This window comes from Phocoena phocoena, chromosome 15, assembly GCF_963924675.1.
Source record: "Phocoena phocoena chromosome 15, mPhoPho1.1, whole genome shotgun sequence".
NCBI lineage: Eukaryota > Metazoa > Chordata > Mammalia > Artiodactyla > Phocoenidae > Phocoena > Phocoena phocoena.
The window spans coordinates 4,515,657-4,527,875 of record NC_089233.1 but is presented as its reverse complement, the minus strand read 5'-3'; the positions used below and the strand labels follow the sequence as shown (position 1 = coordinate 4,527,875).

At 58.0% G+C, this 12,219-nt stretch overlaps 1 protein-coding gene across 3 annotated transcripts in view; it reads right to left on the bottom strand.

The window, feature by feature from the left end:
* Window positions 1-12,219, bottom strand: part of GRID2IP (Grid2 interacting protein) — a 33,948-nt gene that overhangs the window by 16,561 nt on the left and 5,168 nt on the right. The window contains exons 2-4 of one of the 3 annotated variants that reach the window (XM_065892332.1): window positions 8,903-9,057; window positions 712-960; window positions 397-482 (exon numbers count right to left, since the gene is read on the bottom strand). In XM_065892332.1, the coding sequence (XP_065748404.1) occupies window positions 397-482; window positions 712-960; window positions 8,903-9,057 (490 nt within the window). Of the gene's footprint in view, window positions 1-396; window positions 483-711; window positions 961-3,634; window positions 3,670-7,806; window positions 7,821-8,902; window positions 9,058-12,219 lie in introns of those variants that run through there. The other 2 variants (XM_065892331.1, XM_065892330.1) reach the window with 2 other exon arrangements.

Here is a 12,219-nt window from a genome sequence, read left to right as displayed (position 1 = left end):
GGCTGGGGGCTGGATATAGTGGGAAGAGGCCCTGAAGCCCTGCTGCCCGCCCAGCAAGTGCCCAGTTCCCAGGGAATGGGAATGTTGTCTGGGGCTCAGCCTGGGCGGGCACCAGCTCTGTCCCGGCTGCCCCCGTGTCTCAGGCAGTGCCCCTTGCCCTCCCTGTGGACATAGGGAAGATCTGGATGGAGAACTTGGCTCACGTGGCACAGGGGTGACCCTGAACTTGGAGGGGGTTCGTCCTGACTGGGGAAGGTGGGTGATTTGGATCTGCTGCTCTGGGACACTCAGAGGACACAGGCTACTTGAGGTTGGTACCTGAAAGGGGGAGGGGCTGCTGAGCATTGGCCTAACAGACTCCCTCACCCCATCCTGAACAACCCACCCACACCTCACCAGGCAGGACAGACTCGATCCAGACAGGTCCGTGGCCGCGGAGCGTGAAGCCGAAGCTCTTGTTGCCCTTGTAGACTCGGACCGTCCTGGGGAGAAAGAAGGGGCGGGTGGGGGGTGGGCAGCGCGTCTTCCCCTGGGGAGAGGAGCCTGGGGGGTGCAGGAGATGGCGACGTCCAGTGTCCCGCTCCCCTTCACCTCTCCTGGACCCCAACCCCCAGGTGTCCTCGCTTCGCCCCCGCACCCTCCGCCCGGGTCTCCATGCCGAGCCCACCGACCGAGAGGCGTCCGCAGCCCGCGCCCACTCGTCTCGGGTACCTGCGCGCGCCCCCGGGGCCGGCGCGGCTGCCGAGCAGAGAGGCGGCCTTGCGCTGGGGAGGCTCGTCGGGGCGGCGCGGGGCGGCGCTGGCGCGCGTGGACACCAGGAGGCGCTCCGGCCGTTCCTCGCTGCGGCTCCGGCGCAGCCGCTGCGCGCCCTGCGCCCGCCGGGCGCGGCATAGCTTGCCCAGCAGACCCTGAGACACCACCTCGTCAAAGCGCGCCCGGTGCTTCTTGGGGATGAAGATCCTGCGGGCGAGGACAGCAGAGTCGGGGCGCGCCCCCTGATCGCGCCCTGAACTCGGCAAACCTCGGCCCAAAGACTTCTCTTCGTGGGCGCTGCCCTTGGCTCTCCCCTCCACCCAAGGGTGGCGGGGGAATCAGCAGCCCACACCCCAAGTGTCCCCCTCGGTGCCCGGACTTGCGCCCCAACGGGCCCGGGCCACACAAAGGCCACGGCGCCCTGCTTGCTGCACTTCAGGGAAAGTCTCGTTCCCACTGTCCCCGTTACTCTGGCCTCGGGGCCTTCAGTGCCCTCAAAGCCCGTCCGTGGACCCGTTCCTCCTCTTGCCTCTGTCTTCCCACCTCTGGCCTCTCCCAGACTCCCTCATCTCATGCCCTCGCACCAGGCCAAACAGCAGATAGGGGTCCCCACCACCCACCATCTCCCTGCCTGATTCCAGGCAGCTCTGCTGGAGAAAACTGAAGCCACAATCTGCTCCGGGGTCAGACTTCGCCCAGACCCTCATCAGACTCCCCAGCTCCCAGCTTGCTTCTCCCAGCAGCCCTCTCTACCGCTGCCACCTCAGAAAGCACCAGGACCACCACATCCAGTCCTGTCTTGTACACTTTTGCCCAGGCTGTGGCCCCCACCTAGCACACTCTCTCTGCTCTTCTAGCTAAACCGGGCTCACCCTTCAACACCCAACACTGGCCTTCCTTGCTTTGTCCAACATGTTTTAGGAAGTCTCTGCTCTCTGTGCCAGCCAGGCGCTCGGCTTCAAAGCTGAAGGCACTGTGGACCCTGCTCTAAAAGGAGTCACCCCGGAAGTGATGAGAGGCAGTGGGGAGGTTCACACAGTCCCTTGTTGGGGTCCACACCCTGGAATGTTTCCTTGGTGCTCATAGGTCTCCTCGGCAAGGCTGGAAGCTCTCAGAGGGCTGGGTCTGAAGCCCGGGTGTGACCGACAGTGACCAGCCAGGGCTCGGCACGTGGTTGGGGCTCAGAGACTCAGTAAACGGGGGTCTACCAGTGGCCCACCCATACTTCTGAGTAATGGCAGTTAACATCCTGGTGGACTCCCTGGCCCATGGAAGAGGATTCTGAGGCTCAGAGAGGATCCCTAACTTTCCAGGGTTACTCGGCTGCCCTTGGCACAGCTGAGATGGAAGCCCAGCCTCTGGACCTCCGCACTGTGGCATGGCTCTGTCGAGGGCCCCTGAAGGTCTGGTTGCTATCGAGGCCTCCCTGGCTGCATCCCAAGGCTCCCTTTCCTGTTCTTTCGACCAGGAGCCACTGCCAAGGGCATGGGAGGAGGGGAGGGAGCAGAGGCCTTGCAGCCACAGCTGAAATACAACGCCTCTGATGTCGCACGGTGGCCCCCGCTAAGTTCCCCCGATCTCTGTGGGTAGTTTAATAAGGTCAGTGGACAGACTAAGCTACCTGGTGGGAGGGAAGGGATGTGGATCCTCGGGGAGGAGGGTGCATCAGGGCCTGCCCCCCACCCCCCAGTGAGCTCTGCTTCAGATCTGCATGTTCCAGGCAACCAGGAGGTTAGAATGATGGCCTGCTCAACTCTGCCAGGAGAGTCATCGCCTGATACACTCATCCTTGCCCACTCCCAGTGGTTCCCGAAAATCTAGAGCCTCGGTCGCATTCCCCACATGGTCAGTCAAGGTCTCCAGAGCCTGACTTCTCCTTCCGCCTGGCCTGCACCTTCCCCACATGCCTCATGCTCAGGCAAAGCAGAGATGACAAGCCGGAAACTGTCTACCTTACACTTTGGCTCCGGCACCAGGCTCCAGAAGGTATCAGCCCAACACCCCCAGCCCCTAGGTCCAACCTGCCACCCTCTAGCAGCAATAGAGGGTGGCAGCCGCCACCCTGCCCCTGCAGTGGAAGCCAGGTGAGTCACCAACTGCATAGGTAGGAGAAAGTTGGGTGGCCCGTTCCCTCCTTGGTGTTCTTGGGGCTGAGAAGGAAGCCAAGGCTGCCTGGTGTGCCAGACGCCCTTTCTGGCTGGTGTGGGCCCTCCATGCGGCTCGGTCTGGCCCAGGCACCCCAGCCCTGGGTCTGCTCTGAATTGACTGGCCCAGCAGATCCAGATGCAGTGGGTGGGGTCTCATGGACCACTGTGGCTGATGGATTTGATGCCCCTTTGACCTGACAGCCTGGCTATGGCTGCCTCAGGACTCCCAGGTCCCTGCTATGCCAAGAAGCTTCTCTGTGGCCACAGGGCTCTTCTGGGTGCCACACAATGACCTTGCACTCAGAGTCAGTTCTCTTCTCTCTGGGGGATCAGGTCTAAAGCCAACTCCAGATTCCTACCCGGGGCTCCCATAGGGTCCTCTCTCTCCACCACATTCCCCGCCTTGTTCTCTGCCCAGTTCCCTCAGTCAGTCCAGTCGTAGGAAGGAAAAAGGGCTTTTCAATCCCAGCCCTTGATCCCCGACCCGGATCCTGACCCCTAGGGCCTCGGACGGGTTCCGGGTGCCTAGCGCGGGAAACTCGCCCCTTTAATAACCTTCCGGTTTATGCCTGCCCTCCCAAGCCCCCGCTCCCAGCCAGGCTCGGTGGGTGCCCACCCAGGACAGCGAAGCCCCTCGGTGCCCCAGCCCCACCCCTTTTCAGGTCAGCGGGAGGCGGGTGCGTCGCACCAGGGTGCGCGGTTCCCGGGGCCTCTGGGCGCAGTGGGGAAACTACCGAAAGTGCCGAGAGAAGCCCTGGTCCTTCCCCATCTGAAGCCGGCGACGGCGGCGCGGCAGGTGCCGATGGACAGGGGGTGGCGGAGCCCGCGAGCAGAGCGAGGGCGCCGAGACTCCGCGCGCCTCTGCTGGGCGAGCGCGCTCGGCCCCTCCCGAGCCGGCTGGGCCCGAGGCCCCGCGCCCGCCCCCTCTCGCGTGGCCCCGCCCCTCCCGGCCCCGCCCCTCCGGGGGACCCTTCAGTCAGCTCCCCGCGAGCTGGGGCTGGTCTAGGCCGTCACGCAGCCTCCTCTGGCCCCCCTCCACGAGCACCTCCCCAGGCGCCTCGCCTCCGACCCCTCGGGCCGCGGCGCTCCGGAGAGTCCCCAACACCCGAATGCAGCGAGGCCGAACCCGACCGTTCAGAGGAAGCTCCGACTGCCTTGTGCAGAGCCTGGGAAGGCTTTCTGGAGGAGGTGGCCTTTGCGCTGGGACTCGAGGACTCAGCAGGTGTCGTCCAGAGAGACCCTCCCTTCCCACCCAGGGGGAAGCTCCAGAGGAGAAGGGGCTAGAGAAGGAGGCCTTGAATGCCGTTGTCAGCCGCTCAAGCTGCACTCCCGAACAGTGAGGAGCCGCGGGAGGGTATAAGGATTTAAGGGGAGGTGGAGGGACCCCGAAGGTTTTGGTACACCAGGGGAGGGGTGATGCTGGGAGGGGCACAGCAAAGGATGTTGGGATGGGACAAGTGGCCAGATTCTAAAACACAGGAAGTCAAGTTAATGAGACCTGGTGAGTGAGTGGAAATGAGGAGGGGGTGGCCAGGTTGGGGCAAGTCCCAGGTGAGGGCAGTGGGGGGAACAGAGGGCCTCCCCGGGATGGGCGTGTCCTACTGGGAGAGGGGAGGGGAGGAGCAGCTAAGGGGAAGAGACGGAGATAAGGGGAAAGGGGGCCTGGACCCCTCCTCCAGCTCTGGGCCTGCCACAAAGCAGGAGCAGGCCCCAGGGCCCCCACTGCATTGTCATTTCTTGCTGATCCGAGTCCTAGCTTTAGGCTGGAAAGGGTGAGAATCTGAGTTCTGAGGACCAAAGGATAGATGCCGGGGAGCCAGCCCAGGGCATCCTGGGAGGGGTCTCTCAGGGACAGCCTCAAAGTGGCAGGGCGCTGGGGGCAGGGGGGTTGGCACAAGGAGGCGGCCACCACCCAGACAGGCTGGAACCGCAGAGGCAGGAAACCCTGGGGACTTTGCCTCCGCCTCCGTCTTTGCGGGGAACATCCTCCATGATCCTGCCTGCGTGTTTCCCGCAGCCCGTCACAGGGAGGCCCCTGCAGACCTGACGGTCAGTCTCTGTCCTCTATCCAGGCCATGCTGCCCAACACACTTCAGCCCTGCATGCCTGGCCCCAGGGAGGCCACCACTCTGGGGTGACCTCTCACGGCTTTATGTCTCCCCTGCAACAGCAGGAAGCCTGAGCCGGTGCTCATTCAGTGTCCTCCCCGTGCCTGACCTCAGCCCTGCCAGGGGGAGAAGTGTCTGAAAGTCCTCACGGTGAGCACAGCTCCCTGTCATCCACAGGGCCACAGCCGTCCCATCATGATCGAGCCATTTCTGGTTGTTTGGTACCAGCTGTGATGGCCCTGAGGCTGTGAAGACCGTCCACGTTGCCGTGGGCACTGGAGACACGACCATGGAGCCGATGCTCCTGCTGGAATCCAGACACAGCCAGCAGTGCACTCGCTGCCTTGGGGCCAGGTACCCCCCCCACCCCCCCCCCCCAGCACAGTGAAGGCACCAAAGGGGCCGGCAGCTGGTGCATCTGGCCAGATGACCCATGGCAGTATAGGGTGGGCCAGGCTGGTCCTGCTGAAGTGTCTGCCCCAGCAAGAGGGTGCTACCAAAGGCAGGTCACACCAGGGCAGTGTTTCTCAACTGGGGGCGATTTTGCCCCACAGAGGACATTTGGCATTGTCTGGAGACAGTTTTGGTTGTCACAAAATGACAAGTGGGAGGAGGGCGTGCTACTGGCATCTAGTGAGCAGAGGCCAGGGATGCTGCCAACTACAACATGCGGGACAGCCCCCAGCAACAGAGAAACACGGGGCCCCAAACGTCGATAGTGCCATGGTCAAGGAACTTCTCTAGGGAGAAAGAGACCTTCCCTAGGGGAAACCAATTTAACGGAGCACATACGAGATGCCTGGCACTTCCCCCTACACAGTGTCATAGAATTTTCCAAGGAGCTTTGTATGATGGTGGCGCTTATCATTAAAGCAGAGGAGGGTGAAGGAGGTGCTCACACCCTATCCCCCAGGTTCTCAACTAATCTCTTCTCTGCTTTGCCATTGGCAGAGTCCACTTACATGCTTTCCTACCAAGAACCCCACGGGGAACACGTAGAAATGACCAACCCCATTTTTATGGATAAAGTGTAGAGGTTAGTGAAACTGCTCAAGGTCACACAGCCAGTGAGTGGACTGGGGGTTCGCTAGGTCTGCTGGGATTCAAAGCACAGCTTCCTCCACCACCTCAGCTGTGTGGTGGAGGCGTACTAGCAGAGCACAAAGCTGACTTTGCTTTCCTGTTCCCTCCTATCCACGTCACGCTTTCCAAACTACCTGGCCTGCCCTAATTAGAAAGTCATTTTATCACTTCATCAGACTGGAATCCCTTTGGGGATAGACCCAAATTAGGCTCTGAGCCACAGGGGTAACGGCTGTCGTAAAGAAAGATAAGACCCTTTACTCACAACATCGCCACTGACCCAAATCTCACCCTCACAGCCATGCTAAGACGATGAGGCCACGCTGAATATTAAGTCCTATTTGATAGCCATTAAATTCAATGTTAAAGAGTGACATGTGGCTAGTGGCTACTGCACTGGATGGCCCAACTTCGTGGTCTCACTGCTCCTTCTCCTTTCTCCCCAAGTCTTCCAGTTGGGCCACTGGGACCACCCCTCAGAGGCCACACGGTGGTTTGGGTGGGTTCCAGCCTCTGTCGAGGGTGCACACACATGAGCACAACACACGCTCACACGTGTATCTTTGCTGCTGCACCTCTCATTCAAGCCTTGTCTCTCCTCAGTCGGGGGGGTCCCAAGGCCAGAGCCCTTCATGGCCCTCTACCGAGGCAGGGTGGGTCACAGCTAGGCACAGTTGGGTACCCAGGGTTGGGTTGTGTGTGGCACCACCCTCGCCTTGGCTGTCCGGGCTCCACCTCTGTGGCTAGATGCCTGGCCCTGATGAACTATCTTCCCACCTCCACAGGGTGCATGCCACACCCCACCGGTCACTGTCTAGGCTCCAGCACCGGAACTTGCTGCCTGCTCCAGGCAGCCTGCCCTGACTGCCCTGTGCTGAGTCCATTCTCAGCTGCCCCTCGGCTGATGCTCAGCTCTCAGAATCACAGAAAACTGTCTGTGATTCCTCCATGCCTTCTCTGAGCTCTCTCGGGAAGGTGCTGCGTGGGGATCATCGCTTCATCCCTGGAACCCAGTACATGGGCACCAGAGTACACCAGTACACCAGAGGGGTGGTGGAGGGGGGGTGGGGAGGTAGCGGGATGGGTGGCTGAAGCCAGGCTGCCAGGGCACCCCTCTCCCTGCAGAGCCCAGCTGGGCACCGCCCCCCCCTCCAGCAGCCTCCCCAATTTTCCTGTCGCCCTTGACGCTCGGACAAGAGGCTGCTGTTTCATCCTCCCCAGCAGCGCCCCGGGGACGGGGACGCTGCGGGGACTGGGCATCCCAGGTGTCCAGGGTTCCCGGTTCCCAGGCTCTAAATCGAGCATGCCCAAGGGGGTGCCTCTCCACCCCGACTCTTCCTGACCCTCTGCCGGCCGCTCGGGGGACGAGCCGCGGACGGGAAAGGCGGGCGTAGGGGCTGTCCCGGGAGGCAGACCGGCTGACCCGGCAGAGGCGGCAGGGACGGAAGCCTGGGCAGCGCCGGAGGGAGATGAGGGACCGAGGGGGCCTCCAGCTGAGTCTGGCGGCTAACAGCCTTAAGACCTGCATGCCAACTTCCCAGGGACAGCCTGGCCGCCCGGCCCCTGGCCCAGCACTGGTGCGGAGGGGCGGGGTGGGGGGCTGCCCATCCATCACCTCCCCAGCGCCAGCGCATCATCTGCTCTGCAAATTTGGCTCTAGAAATCACTTTTTTTCTCTCCGGATTTTCCCAGCAAGGGGCAGGCCCCTAACTCACCCCAGGCAGCTCATGGTGGCCTCTTTTGGTGGCCTTCTGTACTCTGCTGCAGAGCGGAGACGCTGCGCCCGGGCTTGGGGAGTGGGGGTGGCCAGCCCGGTCCCTGACATTGGCCAGGCCCAGAGGGAGGGGCAGGCTGCGGGGTGAATGGCAGCGAGGGGAGGGGGCGGGCTGAGCCCAGGAAGGGGGAGGGGCGGGGGTGGGGGAGCGTCACAGGCCCTGGAGGCAGGGGGTGGAGAGCCAGCCCCGCAGGACCCGTGCAGGGAACACATCATTCAGGCCCACGGGGGCCTAATCAAAGCTGTGCGGTGCAGGGCAGGATGGGGGTGGAGGTGGGGGGCCGGTTTCAGGAGATTCCCAGGTGTGGACCTACTGGGAGATTTTTTTTTTTTTCCTGAAGGAGGAATTTAGAAGGTCCAAAGCTGAGCAGAAAGTGCACAGCTAACTGGTTCATGTTCTTGTGACTGCTATTCATTTGCTGTGTGACTTTGGGCCAGTCCCTTAACCTCTCTGAGCCTCAGTCTACCTCTGTGGAATGGGGACAATAATAGTGCTGGTGGGATTCAGTGAGAGAGTGTTTGTCTAGGGACCTGGCGAGGTTCTTGGCACGCAGCTGTCATCATCAAAGGGCAGAGAGAACACACTGTTTATAGGATGGGGAGGGGGGCGGTGCCCGGGATGGACACAGCACAGCTCCAGGCTTCCTTGCCTTGACACTGCGCCATTACTCCCTCTCAGTGAAGAACTAGGATTGTTTTGGTGTCGCATTGGAGATTTCTGTGATCTGGGTTTTGGGACAGAGCAGGGCAGACTGTGACTTGAGCTCAGGAGGTGGGTCTTCTCTGCAGCCCGTCCCAGCCCAGCAGTTAGCAGCCCTTTCCTTCTCACTCAAAGTGATGCCCTGGTGGCCAGCAAAGCCAACAGCTGCCCTTCCCAGCAGCCTTCGGGGTCACTGGCCCACCCATATCCTGGAGCTGACGGGGTGTTGGGGTCCAGCTCAGGGGCGGGCCACGCAGCAACAGCAGCAGCAGAGCCCGGGGTGGTGGTGGGAGAGTGGACACCCCTGCTTGCCCATCCTGTCCCCCAATTGAGGTACCTGAGGTTCTCCAGGAGGGGCCCACGGGCCTCGAGGGGCAGCACCAGGGTGAGCGCCCACACCAGCTCATCCACCCGCTGCTCAGCCGCGAACTGCTTTAGAGCAGCGAACATCCGCTCCTTGGTCATCGGCTGGTCCCCCAAGATTTCATCCACCTGCGGGGAAGGGTCTGATGAGTGGCCACAAGGGTCCCAGGGCAGAACACCAGGGAATCAGTCACCTCCCTCCCTTTCTCCCCCAGGACAGCTGACATGGCAGTCCCCTCTGGGCCCCCGTGAGAGCTCCTTACCCAGACCATGCCATTTCAGAGCTCACAGTAGCCCAACGAGGTGGGCGGGGCCAGTATCCTTGTTCCGTATCTAAGGAAACTGAGGCTGCTAGGGGTGGGGTGACTTACTCAAGGCCATGGAGTCAGGATTCAAACCCAGAGACAGCCCTTCTACTGAATATCGTAAGGATTAAAGGAATCCATGCAAGGGCTTAAAACACGTCAAGCACTCTGTAATTGCTAGTTACTATCATCATAACACCATATCCCCTTCCACCGTACTCTTCCGCCGAGAGATCCCACAGAGAACGTTCTGGCTCCACAAAAAGGCCCTGGGGTGCACGTGTCACCCCAAATTCTGGTTTCCTCAATGCTCCCTCTGGACTTTTGTTTTCTTCACCTTATTGTGTAAACCAGCTGAGGCCAGACAGAGCTCATCTACTCAGAGGAGCCTACCGGACATGGGCAGCAAGAGTGTCCAAAGCCTAAAAATGCGCCTGTCATTTTATCCAATGATCGTGCATCGACGAATGTATCCTTGACGTGTCCTGACAAGTGCACGACGATACATGAGTGAAGAGGTTCACCTCTGCATTGTTTATGATACTGAGACATTGGAAGCAGTATAAATATCTGACATTACAGGCTAAATAATTGTAGCACATCCATTTGGGGGATATTTCCTTGGCTATGCAGCCAAGATGGGAGGAAATCCCCAACCAGGTGAGAGGCAAGGTCCTGGGCCTTATGTTGCAGCCTCGGGCAATCGGAGGCTCTTGCCCAGGGCTTTTGCTCTTGAAGGAATGATGCAGAGATGTGGGGACACGGAGCTTGTTCAGGGCAGTGGCAGAGCCCTGTAGCGCGCCCTGAGCAGACTCATCCTGAAGGGTGTTTAGGACAGCTGTGCTCCAGGTGGCCCATCCCTTCTTGGTCCTAAGCCTAGGTCTCCAGCACTGATTCTGTGAACTCTTCCTCCCACAAATTCCTTTTCTGCCTCAGTTAGCGGGGTCAACTTCTGTTGTTTCACAGCCAAGTTCACTCCATACTCTGCAATATTGGATATCGTTGATTCTAGGGTGAGCACTTTTTAAAAAAAATTTTTAACATCTCTGAAATCAGGTTGTGTCCTATGGCTGGTTGTCATTCCTGTGCATGTGTGAATTTGGTCATAGCTTTCATATTGTTACTTCCATTGAGTCATATACATTGCGAGTACTAAATATGTCCAAATAAGTCTAAAAGCCCTCTTCCACTAACTACAGATTAAGTGACAAGAAGATAAGGAAGCATGTGTCACGGGTCAGTTGGCAGGGATTTTTCTTTCTTGGTGGTAAATAAAACAAGTGCATCTTGCAGTTGACAGTGTTTAAGGTTTGATGCAATGTGGTACCATTTGGCCAGAGAGAATGATGCTGTAGGTCTTTATTTAAAAACCATGAAATGGGGAGTGATGGCTAATGGGTGCAGGGCTTCTTTCTGGGGTGATTAAAAAGTTCTAAAAGTTCTGTGATAGTTGCACAGCTCTGTGAATATACTAAAAACCATTGAAGTGTACACTTTAAATGAATAAATTGTATGGTATATGAATACATCTCACTAAAGCTGTTATAAAATACATAGAAAATGTTTGTGATAAACAGGTAAGTGAAAAAAACAGGTTATCAAATGGAACACACGGTATTACATTTTTATCATAGATAATTACACATATGTCTGCACAGGGAATATGCACTAAGGTTTATAGTGATTTTGATTATTTTTATGTCAATGGTTTCCATTTTTTAAACAGTGAGCTTATATGACTTATACAGTCAGGAAAAGGCATACATGTTGTCATTGCTTCTTTTTTTCCCTTTTTTTTTTACTGTGGTAAAAATGCACATAACATAAAATTTACCACAGTAACCATTTTCATATGTACAATTCAGTGGCATTAAGTACATTCACAGTGTGGTGTAACCATCACCACCTTCTAGTTCCAGGACATTCTCATCACCCCAAATGGAAACGCTGTACCCATTAAGCGGTCACTCCCCATTCCCTACTTCCCCAGCCCTGGGCAGCCACTAATCTATTTTTCTGTTCTATGGATGCTCACATTGAATATTTCTTATGACTGGAATCATATACTATGTGGGCTTTTGTGCCTGGCACCAATACTTTTTTTTTTTGCCTCACCACATGTGGGATCTTAGTTCCCCGACTAGGGATCGAACCTGCACCCCCTGCAGTGGAAGCTCAGCTTCCTAACCACTGGACTGTCAGGGAATTCCCACTAATACTTTAAAAAATGCAGCAGTTAACCATTGTCTGTCCATACTCCAGGAGATCCCTGCCTTGTTAGTCCGGGGTCTGGGGGTGCCTCTGGGTACTGACGTCCTGAGCTAACCCTGAAGCGGGGGTGGAGGCTGGGCCACTTGGTGAGTCTGGGAGTTTGCCATGCATCTCTCTCAGGACCGTGCAGGTGCAATTTCGGCCAGAAGTGGGGCTGTTCGGTACCCCCTTCCATCCACCTCCAAACTTCTCAACAGACCCAGCATCCCTCCCCTCCACCCTCCACTCTCCTGGGCAAGGCCAACCCACAAGGCCACAGACATTACACTGTACACACACACACACACACACACACACACACACACACACACACCAGAGTCCCCACCCTCTCTTCCTGCCACCTACTTGTCACTCAGCTGTCAGCTTGAAAGTCCCCTCCTTAGGGAGCCTTTCCTGACCACTCCGTTCAAGGGGGCCCCATCACTCTCTCATCTCCCTGTTTATTTCCTCCCTTAATTGATCATCATCTGAAATAACTGTTTATTGATTTGTCCACGTGCTCATCATTTCTTTCCCCACAGGCATGTCAGCAGCTATGAGAGCAGGCTCCCCTCCAGTCCTGTTCACAGCCGTTTCCCCAGCCCTCGCTCATCAGAGGGCTACGATCAACAGCGGCAAAATGCATGGATTTCAGTGTCTCCACAGCCTCCTTCCCTTCAGCTCATACAAATGTTCACATCTCTCCCAGTAAATAAAGTCCTCCCTGATCCCACAA